General features: G+C 44.7%; 1 protein-coding gene across 1 annotated transcript in view; it reads left to right on the top strand.

Annotated features, from left to right (window-relative positions):
• LOC124722673 overlaps nt 1-12915 on the top strand; it is an 88651-nt gene extending 75736 nt beyond the window's left edge. The window contains exons 6-8 of the mRNA XM_047247817.1: nt 3150-3335; nt 6946-7078; nt 11866-12915. Of these exons, the coding sequence (XP_047103773.1) occupies nt 3150-3335; nt 6946-7078; nt 11866-11990 (444 nt within the window). The 3' untranslated portion in view covers nt 11991-12915. The remainder of the gene's footprint in view (nt 1-3149; nt 3336-6945; nt 7079-11865) is intronic.
• Nucleotides 12916-17983: the final 5068 nt, after the last annotated feature.

Genomic DNA, 17983 nt, shown 5'->3' with positions numbered 1-17983 from the left:
AAAGCGCCCAACGTCGCGGTAGCGTCCCCATCTCCTCCTCCAACTGTGTAACGCGCCACAAAACTTTAACCTCGAGGGACAAAAAGTCCGGCGAAGACTTTCTACGTCCCTCCAGCCAGCCAGCCAGCCAACTAACCAACGAACCAACATCTGAGTCTTCCTCCGCAAACCAGAATGCCTCGAAGAAGTCAAAAACAAACGGCCGTCTACTTCGCAGAGTCGAAGATCCTCTTCGATGGTGTCGCCAAGTGATAGCTTCGCCTGGCCGACCTCCATGTCGCTGGTGCCCACCACTACCAGCTTCTCTGCCCTCGACTCCGCTGGCCGACAGAAGGAGAATGTCGACGATTCTGTAGACATAATGGAGCAGTATCCTCCTGCATCTGGGCTCTGTAGCAGCGAGCGTTCGAAGGGTGGCACTCGGCAGCAGCCAAGGTTACACCCCTTCATTTTTTCCTCGTCATGACTCTCCTCCAATGGAACGTTCGCTATCTTCGATCCAACAAAGAGGATTTACGGCTACTATTAGAATCGCAGCGTCCACTTGCTGCCTCCCTTCAGGGAGCTCTCGCATTTGTTTCCAGTCCGCTTTGGCCTTCCCCTGAGGACGGCTTCCATCTCGTGGGGGAGTTACGCTGCTCATACAGTATGACATTCACAGTCCTCGTACCTCAGCCCGCTAGTGCTTACGTTCCCTCCGATGATCTCTGTGTTGCTGTCTGTCGGTAAGTGGTGTCACTTTGGGATCGTCACTGGTCCTCCCTTCATGAAACAAGCTCCGCGTTATTAAGCTTCTCCCATCACCTTGGACGACCTCTTCTCGGCCCTCTCGCCTTGAGATCATTTTAGCTAGGTTGCGCAGCGCGCGGGCTGTCGACCGCGTTTTACTTTTTATCCGTCGTAGCAATATGGCGAACGCCATTTAATTTTTAGTTCATGACCTCCGTTTCTCTATAGAATGTTTAATAGACCTTTTTCCGCGTCCCTGTTTTTAGCTGTCTTCTCTTCCGTCGATTGGGATGAACTTGTAATCGTTTTAACTCCTCTTAGTCTGTGTTCTACAGTCCTGATGTAGGCGCGTATGACCCTAGTTGTTTATGCGCCCTAAACAAAACAAACAAGGACTGCTCAGTCAGACGCCTCGTAACGTGCATTTCACTAACCCCAAACCACTTCCATTTGCGACTTAAGGGATACCAAGCGGAAGCTCATTGGATGGTAGGGTGGAGGTATTTTGCGTTTCCTGATGACAGCTGATTCTCCTTGGCGCCAGTGACGGTTAGGAGGTGGCCAGTTCAGATCCTGCAAGCATCGTGCCTGCATGCCTGACACTGTGGACATACACCTAAAGCAGCAGGAATACTATCGTTGCTATCCCATGCAATCAGAATGCAAATCTGTTCGTCCTTCTGGTGATTCGATCTATTGTGCCGCCGTTCACGAACGGAATTTTTGAAATTCGTGGTAAGGTCTTATGGGACCAAACTGCTGAGGTCATCGGTCGCTAAGGTTACACACTACTTAATCTAACTTAAACTAACTTACGCTAAGGATGACACATACGCTCATGCCCGAGGGAGGACTCGAACCTCCGACAGGGAAGCCGCGCGGACCGTGACAAGAAGCCCTAGACCGCTCGGCTACCCTAAGACGAACGTCATTCCAGGATGTGTCATCCAACAGGATAATGCTCACACACATACCGCTGTTGTGATCTAACATGATGTACAGTGTGTCGACATGTTGCCTTGGCCTTGCTCGATCACCATATCAGTCTCCAATCGAGCACATATGGGACATAATCAGACAATAACTCCAGCGTCACCCACAACCACCATTGACCGGCCAAGGCGTGGAACCCCATCCCACAAATTGACATCCGGCACCTGTACAACGCAACACGTGCTCGTCTGCATGCTCACATTCAACGTTCTGGTGATTAAACCGATTATTAATGTACCAATATTTCATATTTTCAATGACTTATGACGTGCTGACATTAACCTGTTGTCTTGCAATGTAAATCACTTACATATGTTACTTAGATAAATGTATTCCCGAAATTTCATTACAGCACATTTTTTGGTATTGCGATTTTTTTTTCCGCTCGTGTATTACAAAGGTCACCAATAATGGTTCGCTAGGTAATGTATGAGGGCTGATCAACAAAGACTAAGACTGATTTTCTCCTGTAGCTGCTGTAATAGTTTCCTAACTATATCATGAATACTGGAAAAGACTGGGTTTTTATGTATGTCCATAGGCCGCAGCACCCTCGTATCGATAGGTTGATAGTAATGCTTTATTTTGTAGGCACTCTTTGAATTTCGCATGTAAAGCAAGGGATGTGACGCTAGAGGAACAGTACGACGCAAAAACTGTGTTCGTTTAAACTATACAGCCACTGAAACTTACGAAAAGCTAAAGCAAGCGTATATATATATATATATATATATATATATATATATATATATATATATATATATATATATATATATACAGGGTGTTCATGACATCCAGTCTTACAAATTTACTGTCTCTGATGGACACACGTCCAGATCATCCGCTCTCAAAACTCCATCTCACTCACCTCCAACTGTGCAACGCTACGCACTGTTAACAGCCAACTGCTGAACACTACAATAGCAAATTCCAACAATGCCCCATACTGCACACAGCACAGCCAGTGATTTTCATACAGAGCGCTACGTGGCGTTACCAATATAAAAACCTAAACAGCCTACTTACAAGGCTAATATCTTCATGTGCTTGTAGAGCTGATGTTGAGATGTCTCAATGTACCAACACCGTTGGGATTACAGTTGCTGGCTGCTTGGGCTCGTAAAATGCTATAACGTACAGTAGAGAGAACTGAAATTTCTGTGCTTCTTACTTCCAACGCCAGCGATCCTTATAACTTAAACAGGGGACATTCGTTGCAGAGAACATGGAAATGTTATAAATTTCATAAAATTTTCAAAAAGCGTGTAGGTTCTTTTTGTTAGGTGCCAATAACCACTTTCAACAAATAGGGCCATGGCTTGTTTTGACTTCATGGTGTTCTGTGGCTGTTCAGTATCAACTGGATTCCGTTATGTCTGCAGAGTAGCGGAAAAATCCTGTGCTGTAAAGGTAAAGGGCTGTTTCAGGGTGGGCAGTACTCGCTGCTCGTGCTGGTGCCCAACGCGAAGGGCGGCCTGGCCAGCATGCTGTCCGACCTGTCAGTGTTCTCCCTGGCCGAGGTGATGGAGCGGCTGGTTGCCCGAGACGTCGAGGTGGTGCTGCCAGCCTTCAGCATCCAGACCGTCACCAAGCCACAGCGAGCCCTCTCCCGGGTATGTCCACATCCCATCTCTCCTCTTTTTATACGGCACTGGAGTCAATGTACAGAGAGAAACTGAAACGGTAAATCCAGAACCTATGCCATTAGACTAAAATAAGAAAAGCTTGGCCCTCTCATTGTTTACAGTAGCAAACTTAATGTGGTGTAGTGTAGCGCACGTCGCGTAGGTTGAACTGTAATCCACAAGTGTTTCTGAGAAAGGTCTGTCGTCTATTCACTACATACACACATCAAAAAACTTTTGCTCCTGAAGATAGACGTTGACTGTGGATATTGTATCACAGACACAGTCACTTTGACTGTTCAGAGATGTCACTAAACCCGTCCAAAGATGTAAACAAACATGCATGAGCAGCGCCTATTAGACGGATGGGGTCCGACAACCGATCACTTAGTCATTCCACCAGGAAAAGGAGGTGCACGGCTCGTGTTGTCTGCAGTTCAACCATGCCTAGACGGTCAATACCGCGGTTCGATCACGTCCGCATAGTTATTTTGTGCCAGAAAGGGCTCTCAGCAAGGGAAGTGTTCAGGCGTCTCGGAGTGAACCAAAGCGGTGTTGTTGAGACATGGAGGAGATACAGATCGACAGGAACTGTCGATGACATGCCTCACTCATGCCGCCCAAGGGCTACTACTGCAGTGGATGACTGCTGCCTACGGATTATGGCTCGGAGGAACAACGCCAACCATGTTGAATAATGCTTTTCGCGCAGCCACAAAACGTCGTGCTATGACTCAAACTGTGCGTAGTAGGCTGCATGATGCGAAACTTCACACCCGTCGTCCATGGCGAGGTCCATCTTTGCAACCACGAGACTCTGCAGCATGTTACTGATGAGTCCAACAAAGAGTCGAATGGACCGCTCAGGATTGGCATCACGTTCTCTTCACCGATGAGTGTCACATATGCCTTCAACCAGACAATCGTCGGAGATGTGTTTGGAGGCAAATCGGTCAGGCTGAACGCCTTACACACAGTGTCCATCGAGTGCAGCAAGGTGGAGGTTCCCTGTTGTTTTGGAGTTATATTATGTAGAGCCTACGTACGCAGCTGGTGGTCATGGAAGGCGTTGTAACGGCTGTACGATACGTGAATGCCATCCACTGACCAACAGTGCAACCATATCGGCAGCATATTGGCGAGGCATTCGTCTTCATGGACGACAATTCGCGCCCACATCGTGCACATCTTGTGAATGACTTCCTTCAATCCGGCCGGAGTGGCCGTGCGGTTCTAGGCGCTGTAGTCTGGAGCCGAGCGACCGCTACGGTCGCAGGTTCGAATCCTCCTTTGGGCATGGATGTGTGTGATGTCCTTAGGTTAGTTAGGTTTAATTAGTTCTAAGTTCTAGGTGACTGATGACCTCAGAAGTTAAGTCACATAGTGCTCAGAGCCATTTGAACCATTTTGAACTTCTTTCAGGATAACGACATCGCTCGACTAGAGTGGCCAGCATGTTCTCCAGGCATGAACCCTATCGACAATGACTGAGATAGGATGAAAAGTGCTGTTTATGGACAACGAATACAGGCATGCATCAGTGCACGAGGACGTACTACTGTGTAATAGAGGTACTGGTGTGTACAGCAATCTGGAATACCACCTCTGAAGATCTCGCTGTATGGTGGTACAAAATGCAATGTGTGGTTTTACTGAGCAATAAAATGGCTGGAAATAATATTTATGTTCATCTCTATTCCAATTTTCTGTACAGGTTCCGGAACTCTCGGAACTGAGGTGATGCAAAGCTTTTTTTGATGTGTGTATATGATGTACTACTTTCCTTTCTCCCATCTTCCTTATACTCCTCTATTTCAGTTGTTTCTCTGTTTCTTTTTTCTCGGTTCTGTCTCTTTTTTCTCGGTTCTGTTTCTTTTTTCTCGGTTCTGTTTCTTTTTTCTCGGTTCTGTTTCTTTTTTCTCGGTTCTGTTTCTTTTTTCTCGGTTCTGTTTCTTTTTTCTCGGTTCTGCTTCTTTTTTTATCTGTTTCTATTTCTTTTTTTTTTGTTTCTGTTTCTTATTTCTCCTAGTTTCTGTTTCTTTTTTTCTCTTTGTTTTTGTTTCTTTTTTTCTCTTTGTTTTTGTTTCTTTTTTTCTCTTTATTTTTGTTTCTTTTTTCTCTTTGTTTTTGTTTCTTTTTTTCTCTCTGTTTCTGTTTCTTTTTTTCTCTCTGTTTCTGTTTCTTTTTTTCTCTCTGTTTCTGTTTCTTTTTTTCTCTCTGTTTCTGTTTCTTTTCTTCTCTCTGTTTCTGTTTCTTTTCTTCTCTCTGTTTCTGTTTCTTTTCTTCTCTCTGTTTCTGTTTTTTCTCTCTGTCTCTGCTCTTCTCTCTGTCTCTGTCTCTGCTCTTCTCTCTGTCTCTGTCTCTGCTCTGCTCTTCTCTCTGTCTCTGCTCTGCTCTGCTCTTGTCTCTGTCTCTGCTCTGCTCTTATCTCTGTCTCTGCTCTGCTCTTATCTCTGTCTCTCTGTCTTTTTATTCGGTCTTTCTCTCTCTTTCTGTCTCTCTTTCTGTCTCTCTCTCTTTCTGTCTCTCTCTCTTTCTGTCTCTCTCTCTTTCTGTCTCTCTCTCTTTTTGTCTGTCTCTCTCTTTTTGTCTGTCTCTCTTTCTTTCTCGCTCTCTTTCTTTCTCGCTCTCTTTCTTTCTCGCTCTCTTTCTTTCTCTCGCTCTCTTTCTTTCTCTCGCTCTCTTTCTTTCTCTCGCTCTCTTTCTTTCTCTCGCTCTCTTTCTTTCTCTCGCTCTCTTTCTTTCTCTCGCTCTCTTTCTTTCTCTCGCTCTCTTTCTTTCTCTCGCTCTCTCTCTCTTTCTTTCTCTCGCTCTCTTTCTTTCTCTCGCTCTCTCTCTCTCTCTTTCTCTCGCTCTCTCTCTCTCTCTTTCTCTCGCTCTCTCTCTCTCTCTCTCTCTCTTTCTCTCGCTCTTCTCTCTCTCTTTCTCTCGCTCTTCTCTCTCTCTTTCTCTCGCTCTTCTCTCTCTCTCTTTCTCGCTCTCTTCTCTTTCTCTCGCTCTCTCTCTCTTTCTCTCTCTCTCGCTCTCTCTCTCTTTCTCTCTCTCTCTCTCTCTCTCTCTCTCTCTCTCTCTCTCTCTCTCTCTTTCTCTCTCTCTCTCTCTCTCTCTCTCTCTCTCTCTCTCTCTCTCTCTCTCTCTCTCTCTCTCTCTCGCACTCTCTCTCTCTCTCTCGCACTCTCTCTCTCTCTCTCTCTCTCTCTCTCGCACTCTCTCTCTCTCTCTCTCTCGCACTCTCTCTCTCTCTCTCTCTCTCTCGCACTCTCTCTCTCTCTCTCTCTCTCTCTCTCTCTCGCACTCTCTCGCACTCTCTCTCTCTCTCTCTCTCTCGCACTCTCTCTCTCTCTCTCTCTCTCTCTCTCTCTCTCTCGCACTCTCTCTCTCTCTCTCTCTCTCTCTCTCGCACTCTCTCTCTCTCTCTCGCACTCTCTCTCTCTCTCTCGCACTCTCTCTCTCTCTCTCGCACTCTCTCTCTCGCTCTCGCTCTCTCTCTCGCTCTCTCGCGCTCTCTCTCTCTCGCTCTCTCGCTCTCTCGCTACGAGTATATACTGATGGAGCAATATAACGACAGTTGTTGTCATGTGGTATTACTTTGCTACAGCTTGGTGTTACGCATCTGTTCAGCCGTGAGAGGGCTGACTTGAGCGGCATCTCCCAGGAGGCTGAGCTGTTCGTGGAGGATCTGGCACAGGTCACTAACATCAACGTGGAAGAGAGTAACAGCCAGTCCACAGGTAAGTGGCTGTTGTGTGCTAACATCACTGCGTTTTGTTATGACTTCGTGGTATCAGAGAGTGGAAAAATCTATTCAGTGTGTTCAGTCACAAGATGTTAGGGTTATATACCGTCCAGTAAAGGGCAGGATCCGTCCAGATAAACGTGCACGCTAAAGCATTTATTACGATTCGGGGAGGTAGGCCGGACCCATATCGAAATCGCTCGGCGGATTAACGAGGAGGGTCCCTGTACCGGTCAGCCTGGACGTGGTTTTCGCGGATGGCTCCTACATCCGGCTAGATAAACACTGGACTAGTACCCAGGTCAAGCCTCAGTTACACGATTCGAAAACATTTAAAACAATTTTCGCATACTTTTACATCAAGAACAGTACACGCAAACCGTTCCGATCATCGTATAATAACGTTAGTGATGAATGGGGATGGAGTGAAACGAATAATCGGGAGAATTGAAGTACTGATATTGCTAGAATTTTTGAAACTGCATCCCTTGTAAAATTTGGTATGTGCTGACAGTTCAAGTAAATAAATTGTTGTTGCAGTCTTGACATACGACCTTGTCCCAAGGATAGTTACGTCTTAAAGCTTCTGCTCCTATGTTATTCAATTAACTTGTGTTGAACAATTCCTACAACGAGTTCAGTGCTTTTGACGTAATCAAACACGTTTCCATATCAAAACTAAACATAGAAATAGCTTAGATTTCCTATTCTGCGCATTCGCTATGTTAAGACACACAAATCTCTCATTGGCATAGTTCGTCTAGTCGACACGTTGATTTTTTTCTTAATGGAGTACTGAGTTAGTTCAGGATGATACGGGAATGGGTCGTGACATTGTTGCGTGCATACACCCTAGCACACTTACGGCATATGCTTGAAATTCCCGCGCTGCCATTCGAAACAGTTTTCTTTGGTTTCCCTAAATCTAATTGTACTGTGAATGTTTGTTTAATTGTTCTGTATGGTACCATCATTGTGTCTGAGACTAATAGTTAAATCTAGATACTAATAAAATTGAGGACATTCATGGTTCCTAGCAAATAAGGGTTGATAAGTAGTGATGGATTTGCTACTTTTGCTCCCAATAGCTATGAATTCATGTGGTCTGTACAGTCTTCATGCTACCATCGGAGATGGGTCTTTCTTAGTTACTAATCAATAAAGTCTTGTACATCGGGTTGCTTTTTTACAAAAAACCTTTTTCCGACAAGAAAATTCCTAATTGTGCGTTTCAAGAAGTGATCCTCGCACCCCTTTCCAACCATCCAGACAAGTTTCCCCGAAGCATTTAAAATGCTCGACTGTTGTCTTCAACATGGCAGCTTATTCAAAGGTGTTCGTGTACCAACTAGAAGGAATACACTATTGTCACTATTTACAAATTCAGAAGTTCCCGTTCCGAGGAACGCCTATCAAATCGGTAACTATCCAATATGGCTATGACAGGTTTTTCTGGCAGTACATGACACTCCAACTAAGTAGAACTTAAGTTCACATGCGTTGAAGTCCACATCAATAACGTTGGGTTCGCATTAAAACCTGTCTCGAAGGGAAAGAAAAAGAAAAAAAAACTGACAGGAATGAAACTGAGAAGACAGGCGGCAGTAAAGTAAATGCCGTAAATGCCAACCTCAGCCTCTAACTCGCTGTCCGCAGCTAGTGGTCTAGTAGCTATCATTGCTGCATCTAGATCACGGGGTCCTGGGTTCGATTCCCGGCCGGGTTGGGATTTTCTCTGCCTGGGGACTGGGTGTTTTGTAATGTCCTCATTATTTCATCATCATAATTTGCGGCAGTGGCTAGACTGAACTGTGACAAAATTGGACTGTGTAACAATTGGGACTTTGTACGGGCGCTGATGACCGCCAGTTGAGCGCCCCACAAACCAATCACCATCATCTAACTCGCTGTTACCACGCGTTACACGTACACGGAAAGGAGGAGAGTTGAACGAATGTCCGCGCTTGCTCAACCATAGCTGGTCTTTTACTTCCACCAGCCTAGGATTTTTCTAGGTGATTGTCCATAATCGGTTTAACGAATAGATGGTTCCCAGTTTCCTCTTCTATCAACGGAATTTTTTCAGGATGCTGAAGGCAGGCAACTACAGGAGAAACAAGACGACTGGACAGGAACGTGTAATAAAAAAAATCACAAAGAAGCAATGTGAATACAAATTTTTCCAAGATACAAATTGAACGAAACCCATCACTTGGACTCTGGGTAAAGTGCCTTAGTAAAACGCAGTGACAGAGACGTAAATTTATTATGTATTAAGGGCTCAGCCCATCTAAAGCTATAGAATATAATAAAAAATCTGACTTTCTTTTTAGGCCACGAAGAAAACGTTAACTGAATTAATTAGGTTAACATCGGTAGGTTACTGAACTTTGGTTTACTTAACTTAAATTGCATAATCATTAGTCATACTACTTTTTGAAGGAAATCAGTAAATAAATAAATAAATAAATACATACATACATACATACGTACATACATACATACATACATACATACATACATACATCCTACAGTTGTTTTCCGTTTACCCATTACTACTTCGAATACATTATGTGGCAGCATTACACTACTAAAATTTCCTTGCATTTACGTGTGTGCGTACTGACATAAAGTGAAGCACCCAAAAGATGGTCCGATGTCAGAGTAACTTCATACACTTACACAAATGTGGGGGTACATAAATGATTAAAATTGGAATTCTCTGCGACAGCTAGAACAGTCACGAGAGTGCATTAGTGTTAATAGTGTTCAGTGTTCTTGCCAGGTTTTGTAACGTACATCAGGGACGTGAACAGCGTCAGATGCCAACTGATAGCTGTGTAAGACACGGAGATACCACGTATTCGTGAGACAGTGGTATCGACACCAGATAGTTTAGAAAGAGCCACATTTTGGGTCTCCATTCGGACGGATGATTGAATCGTGCAGTCACCCTATGTTGGACTGTATGGGGAAGAAAGTGCAGCATACGCGTCAGGGTTCCGGTCGGCATCGTCTGACCGCCACAGAGGAGGACCGTCGGAGACTTGCAACATCCGAACTAGGGAATTACCTTCACATGCGTAGACTGCCGTTAACACCATCCAACACAGACGTCTTCTTGTGGAGTGGTGCAGTCACTGGGAAGCACCTACTGCTGATGAATGACAATGCACTTTGTTTAGCAATGGATAGCGTCTCTGCACTTCCCCGGATGACCATCGACGATGAGTGTGGTGGTGACTTGGGGAAATGGCCTGTTCTTGCAATGGGAGAGAGACGGTGGTGTTATTCCCAACGTCATGGTGTGGGGAGGCATCGGGTATGAATTAATGTCACGGCTGGTAGATGTTTAGGTAACTGTGACCGCACAACGGTTCGTCACGTTACCTCACATGAGACACTATCGTCGAACCATTTTTCAACAACACGACGCTCTCACATTCATTAAACGTGTCCCTATGAACCTTCTGCGTGATCGTATGGTACTCTTGTGGCCACCAAGTGCTCAGAGATCTGTCCCCGATGGAACATCCGTAAGACCAGTTCGGATGCAAACTCTGTCCCAACGCCAGTATTCAGGATATCAAAGACCAGTTAAACCAGTTGTGACGTAACTTGCCGACAAGCTACAACGGCTTTCACACCCTTCCCAACTGAATAACTGCTTGCATCCCGGCCAGAGTGGGTGCAGCGTCGTACTGATGACTGGGCACATACAGTACAGTTCTTCGTAAATTTTACTCAATTCTGTAATCACTGCTGTAACATCAGATACCCTCTCAAACACGAAGATCGGTTTTGTTTCACCACCTCCTTCCACCCCCCTCCCCCATCTGGATGCTTCACTTGGGTGTTATGCAATGTGTATGTGGTAATTATAAAGTCAATGAAAAGTTTCAGAAAATCGGTACAGATAAATAGCGCCGGCTTCTAGGCGCTTCAGTCCGGAACCGCGAGACTGCTACGGTCGCAGGTTCGAATCCTGCCTCGGGCATGGATGTGTGTGGTGTCCTTAGGTTAGTTAGGTTTAAGTAGTTCTAAGTTCTAGGGCACTGATGACCTCAGATGTTAAGTCCCATAGTGCTCAGAGCCATTTGAACCATTTTTTGATAAATAGCAAATAACAAAGTAATAAATGGTATAGTATATGAAAGGGACTCAGTTTAATAATATCTCTAAGTGTTCTGTGTGTCCGCGCCACACATCTACTCGGTAGTCAGATTCTTCCCATACCCGACTCAGCCTGTCAGGAGTGACGGAAAAAACAGCTGCTGGGACGCGGCGTTGCAAGCCTTCGATGTTCTGTGGTAGAGGTGAACCATAAACGCTATTCTTGATCTAACATGGAAAGAAAGAAATCGCAAAGCGTTTCCTTTGACGACCATACTGATCACTAGGTAGCTCCAGGTCGGTGACGCGACCCATCCAGTGAAGTGCCAGTGTGTCATTAAGATAATGTACACAATTTTGGAAATATAGATGAGCGCCAACTCGTTAAAATGTGAAATACCTGCTATCACTTAAAAGCTGAGGTACGAAACTTTTTCAGCAGCTACAGATGGTGCCGCCCCTGCCAGCTATTTTCCAAACTTGTCGCCACCGTGTTCAAAAAAATTCATGAGTTTTGACTTACTGTACAGTTCGTTGCAATATGTTTCACCATTTCTCTATCCCTGTTCTCTAAAACTTTTTCATGCACTGGCATAGTTGTGAATTAACACGATGACCAACTTCAACTTGGTGTGTGTGAAGAGGGCTCAGACTGTATTTTGTTCGCAGGTGGTACTCAGAAGATGAAGCGTTTAGTGATCGACCGACCATTCGCGTTCTTCGTGTGGGAGAACAAGCAAGACTTGCTGCTGGTAGCTGGAAAGCTGGAGGATCCGCTGCAGCCGACCTACTGACTCTACAACTTCGTTTTCTTAATTTATTCCTAATTTATTATCCCTCGAAAGAGACACTGACACTGTTACAACAAGCGTATATCTGTCTCTTGTTCTTACTGACTCTGCTGCGAACTGTTTTATCACGGAATATGCTAGAAAGGTCTAACAACCTAGCATCGTAATTTATACAGATTACTATCGGATGATAACCATACGTCATTGCAGCACGAAGTTCAGAAGTGACAGCGATTATAGTTACAACTTAAGAAGTTGGTTACTATACGAAACTTCATTTTGCTTACTTTAATTAATTTTAAGTGCATTTGGAGGAAGCACGCTCCATGTCTTGATAGTTTTATTCTGAAGACGATACGTTACATGAATAAGATGGCGGAAGGACGATGACGTACGCTCTACTACTAACATGGGTTTTATTGCCCGAAAAGTCTCAAACGGCCTTGGTGTTAATGAATTAAGTTGCTCAAGGTGACTTAATTCATGATACTGCTTTATAGTCGGTAAACTGTGCCTTCCTACTAAGATAAGTACATGTGCCTGTGGTACTGTGGTAATTCTGAAGGGGAACATGTTGCTTTGCTTGCAAATTACTCGTACAAACAATTACTGTTTACTGCCGAGCACAGTGTCTACACAGTACGAATTGTTTGCATTGTATCAGTATCCTGTTTTTTTGCGTCTCGCTCATAGGTTCTGACGCCTTCTTAGATTTGTGTATTATCGTTCTTTTAAGGTGCCACATGGTTCTTGTCTTAGAAGCGGTTTTCAATGCAAAAAGTATGTACTTGCCTGGTGATTTGTGGTTCTGTGTCTACAAATGAAAAGGAAAAAATTGTCTACTGTACCCGTTCTAATTGCCTATTGGTGTAATGTGCTGTAATATAATTTACTTAATTTTTCATTATTCAGACATACAGCAGTTTTCCTCCGGACTGATATTTCAGGAGTTGTATCTGATGATACTCTAAATAAAAGAGTGCAATCTACATTCCGTGTTTTCATTGTCACTGTCACACCAGTTACAGGTTACTTTCGTGCCTGCTGCAAGGGATTGCATCGCTTTATGGTAAAAAAAAGGTCAGTACACAATTTAATTGAAAAACTTGTCCACTCCCTGAGTACATACAGTCGAGTGCTTCGAGGAACAGTTACCCGCTCCAGCTCTTTCCAACGTTTTCCGTGTAGCATTAACATTGTAAGACTCTGGTAGCTTCAAGCGACAAAGGAAACACCTTTAGATGAATCTTTGCAAGATAGCGCAACGTAAAAGGCACTGGTTCTTGTTCAAAAATGTTGAAATGTGTGTGAAATCTTATGGAACTTAACTGCCAAGGTCATCAGTCCCTAAGCTTACACACTTCTTAACGTAAATTATCCTATGGACAATAGCCGCACTGTCTATGACTGCAGCGCCTTAGAACTGGTTCTTACTCCACAAGAGTGAGGATCAAATCCCATACGGTCAAACTATGAGGTTCACCGTAGATTTTCTGCATCGCTTATGGCGAATGCCGCAATGAGTTCTCTGAAAATTTCAGATTTACTCCCTCATCATATAGTTTGAGGTTGTCTGTCTCTAATGATTTCGTCGTCAGCGGTAATTTAAACTTTGACCTTCTTTCTTCTATTTTTTATGCGTTTAGCAACCATAAATATGACACACTAAATACACTTAGATGACAAGTCATGAGCTAACGATGTGCAGATGACGGTAGTACCGCCTACACGAGGTATAAAAGGGCAGTGCATTGACGAAGCTGTCATTTTCTCAGGTGATTGATATGAAAAGGTGTCAGACATGATTACGGCCACACGATTGAAATTAGACTTTGAACGCGGAATGGTAGCTGGAGCTAGACACATGGGATATACAATCGTTAGGAAAGTTAATATTCAGCCGGCCGGTGTGGTCGTACGGTTCTAGGCGCTTCGGTCTGGAACCGTGTGGCCGCTACGGTCGCAGGTTCGAGTCCTGCCTCGGGCATGGATGTGTGTGATGTCCTTAGGTTAGTTGGGTTTACGTAGTTCTGATTTCTAGGGGACTGATGACCATAGATGTTAAGCCCCATAGTGCTCAGAGCCAAAGTTAATATTCAGAGATCTACAGAGTCAAGAGTGTGCTGAGAACACAAGATTTTTAGGCATTATCTCTCACTAGGAACAACGCAGTGGCCGACGGCCTTAACTTGGCGACCGAGAGCAGCGACGTTTGTGTCAAGTTGTCAGTGCTAACAACCAAGTAACACTACGTGAAATGACCATAAAAATCAATGTCTGACTTCAGACGAAAGTATCCGTTAGGACAGCGCGGCGAAATTTGGTATTAATGGGCTATGCCAGCAGACAACCAACGCGCCTGACTTTGTTAAGAGCAAATCATCGCCTGCAGCGCTTCTCCTGGGCTCGTGGCTATTTCGGTTGGACCCTAGACTATCGGAAAACCGTCACCTGGTCAGATGAATCCCTTTTTCAGTTGGTAAGAGCTCATTGTAGTGTTGGAGTGTGTCACAGGTCCCATGGAGTCATGGACCCACGTTGTCAACAGGTACTGTGCAACCTGGAGGTGGTTCCATAATGTTTGGGCTGTCTTTTCACGGTTCAAATGGCTCTGAGCACTATGGGACTGAACATCTGAGGTCACCAGCCCCTAGACTTAGAACTATTTAAACCTAGCTAATCTAAAGACATCACACACATCCACGCCCGAGGCAGGATTCGACCCTGCGACCGTAGCAGCAGTGTGGTTACGGACTGAAGGGCCTAGAACCTCTCGGCCACAACGGCCGGCTGTTTTCATGGAATGAAGTGGGTCATCTGAATGTTCGCCTACTTAAAGAACATTTGCAGTCATTCATGAATTTCATGTTCGCAAACTATTTTTATGGATGACAATGCGCCATTCCACTAGGCCACAGTTTTTCGCAATTTCTTTGAAGAACATTCTGGACAATTCGAACGAATAATTTGGCCACCCAGATCGCCCGACTCGGATCCCGTCGAACATTTATAAGACATAATCGAGAGGTCAGTTCGTGCACAAAATGTGCACAGGCAATACCTTTGCGGTTATGTACTGGTATATAGGTAGTATGGCTCAATATTTGTGTGGGTGGATTTCCTGGACTTCCAACGACTTGTTGAGTCCATGCCACGCAGAGTTCCTGCACCATGCCGGGCAAAATGAGGTGCAACACGATATCACGAGGTATTCCATGCCTTTTGTCACCTCATCGTAAAGTGGAAAGTTTCTAAAATAACTTACATAAAAATTTCCGGGTATAAGTGCTTGGAAGCTTACAGAGTGGACGACCAAAGGTGTGCAACTTCAAGAGTCTGTGGAGCTACCTACAACGTGCTGACATGAGGAAAGTTTCCAACCGACTTCTCATACACAAACAGCAGTTGACCGGCGTTGCCTGGTGAAACGTTGTTGTGATGCCTCGTGTAAGGAGGAGAAATGCGTACCGTCACGTTTCCGACTTCGATAAAGGTCGGATTGTAGCCTATCGCGATTGCGGTTTATCGTATCGCGACATTGCTGCTCGCGTTGGTCGAGATCCAAAGACTGTTAGCAGAATATGGAATCAGTGGGTTCAGGAGGGTAATATGGAACTCAGTGCTGGGTCCCAACGGCCTCGTATCGCTAGCAGTCGAGATGACAGGCATCTTATCCGCATGGCTGTAACGGATCGTGCAGCCACGTCTCGATCCCAGAGTCAACAGATGAGGACGTTTCCAAGACAACAACCATCTGCACGAACAGTTCGACGACGTTTGCAGCAACATGGACTATCAGCTCGGAGACCATGGCTGCGGTTACCCTTGACTCTGCATCACAGACAGGTGCGCCTGCGATGGTGTACTCAACGACGAACCTGGGTGCACGAATGGCAAAATGTCATTTTTTCCGATGAATCCAGGTTCTTTTTACAGCATCACAATGGTCGCATCCGTGTTTGGCGACATCGCGGTGAACGCACATTGGATGCGTGTATTCGTCATCGCCATACTGGCGTATTACCCGGCCTGATGGTATGGGGTGCCATTGGTTACCCGTCTCGGTCACCTCTTGTTCGCATTGACGGCACTTTGAACTGTGGACGTTGCATTTCAGATGTGTTACGACCCGTGGCTCTAGCCTTCATTAGATCCCTTCGAAACCCTACAGTTCAGCAGGATAATGCACGACCGTATGTTGCAGGTCCTGTACGGGCGTTTCTGGATACAGAAAATGTTCGACTGCTGCCCTGGCCAGCACATTCTCCACATCTCTCACCAATAGAAAACGTCTGGTCAATGTTGGCCGAGCAACTGGCTCGTCACAATACGCCAGTCACTACTCTTGATGAACTGTGGTATCGCGTTGAAGCTGCATGGGCAGCTGTACCTGTACACGTCATCCAAGCTCTGTTTAGCTTAACGCCCAGGCCAGGAGTGGTTTTTCTGGGTACTGATTTCTCAGGATCTATGCACCCAAATTGCGTGAAAATGTAATCACATGTCAGTTCTAGCATAATGTATTTGTCAAATGAATACCCGTTTATCATCTGCATTTCTTCTTGGTGTAGCAATTTTAATGGCCAGTAGTGTATTACGATTAACCCATTCTGTTGTTATAGCTTCTCCGCTAGCAACACAATACTTCTCGCCTTCTTTTATACTTGCGGGTTCACCTTCATGACATCAAGCTGTCAATTCCGCATGACCAGTCCGCAGCTCGTGGCCAAGTGGCTAGCATTGCTGCTTCTGGATAACGGGGTCCCAGACTCGATTACCCGGCTGGGTCGGCGGTTTCCTCCGCCCAGTGATGTCGTCATCATTTCATCACTATTCGGGAAAGTGGTGAAACTGGACAATGCAAAGATTGGGAATTTGTATGGACAGTGATAACCGTTGCGGGCTTTCAAAAAAATTAATGGCGACCCTCATCTACGTACCCTCAGACTCAGAGTTGAAATGCTAAAAGTTTTGGCTGGTTTCGTTGTCTAGGGGCTGGGATACGTAGTTGCCGCATTGCAAGCCAAATACTGCTGAGTCTACAGTATACAATATGAATATAGTCAAGATTCGAATGGTCGCTGGTTCCTATCACTCGGTAATTGCGAATTTTGAATGTAACATAGAAATTTATTAATGAAAGATTGCAATTAAATAAAATCTGCAGGTACTATTTTAAAGACTTTAAATGATGAGTACGATAGCAGAAGTACCTTTAAGAGTGACATTTATTACTATAAAACACTTCTTGGTGTCGATGGTCCAGCAATTAAATAAAATAAAAGTTGAATAAGAGGGAAACATTAGATTCCTACTTCACGTAATTAGTTATGAGGAACAACATAGCTCGCAAGATATTCACTTCTCGACGCATCTCCCGCGACCACATACAAACTGCTCAACACTCTCCAAGTATATCCTGCGACCGTCTATCGCGCCTTCCCGTCCAGCACTCCCCAGAGTCCTGTGCGACCTGATGCTGCTTCCCCACTTCCATACAGTCTCTCCATTGACTTTGGTCGTCGCCTACACTAGTAACGAGCGCTGTGATTGGCTAGCGCGTTCCCACCATGTGTCCAACCCAACACACATTCACAAACATATTGAAACACATACGAAATATTGGATTTACGTTTAAATAACTTGAAATCAAATAAATATTCCTACGGCTGGACCATAAACACGCTCAAACACACATTATTAAATACATAAACAGTTTAAATAAACATCCATCAAAGGAATAGATGCAAAAGTTGGCCAGTAGCCTAATGCCTATGTGCTTTCTAAAACACAGTAAATACTTGACCAATTTCTTCATGAATAGTATATATCAGATATAACCAAAGACATATACGAATAAATATATTTATAAGCATGCTGCTACCGTTTTTTCGTATAACTGTTGAGTACTTATGGCCTGACGCGATCAATAGTAATTGGCCATTTTGACCTCCAATAACTCACGTACTATTCAAGTTACGTGCCTGTAATTCATA

Source organism: Schistocerca piceifrons, chromosome X (genome assembly GCF_021461385.2).
Source record: "Schistocerca piceifrons isolate TAMUIC-IGC-003096 chromosome X, iqSchPice1.1, whole genome shotgun sequence".
NCBI lineage: Eukaryota > Metazoa > Arthropoda > Insecta > Orthoptera > Acrididae > Schistocerca > Schistocerca piceifrons.
Note: the sequence above shows the minus strand (reverse complement) of the source record. Positions and strands in the feature narration are given on the sequence as shown.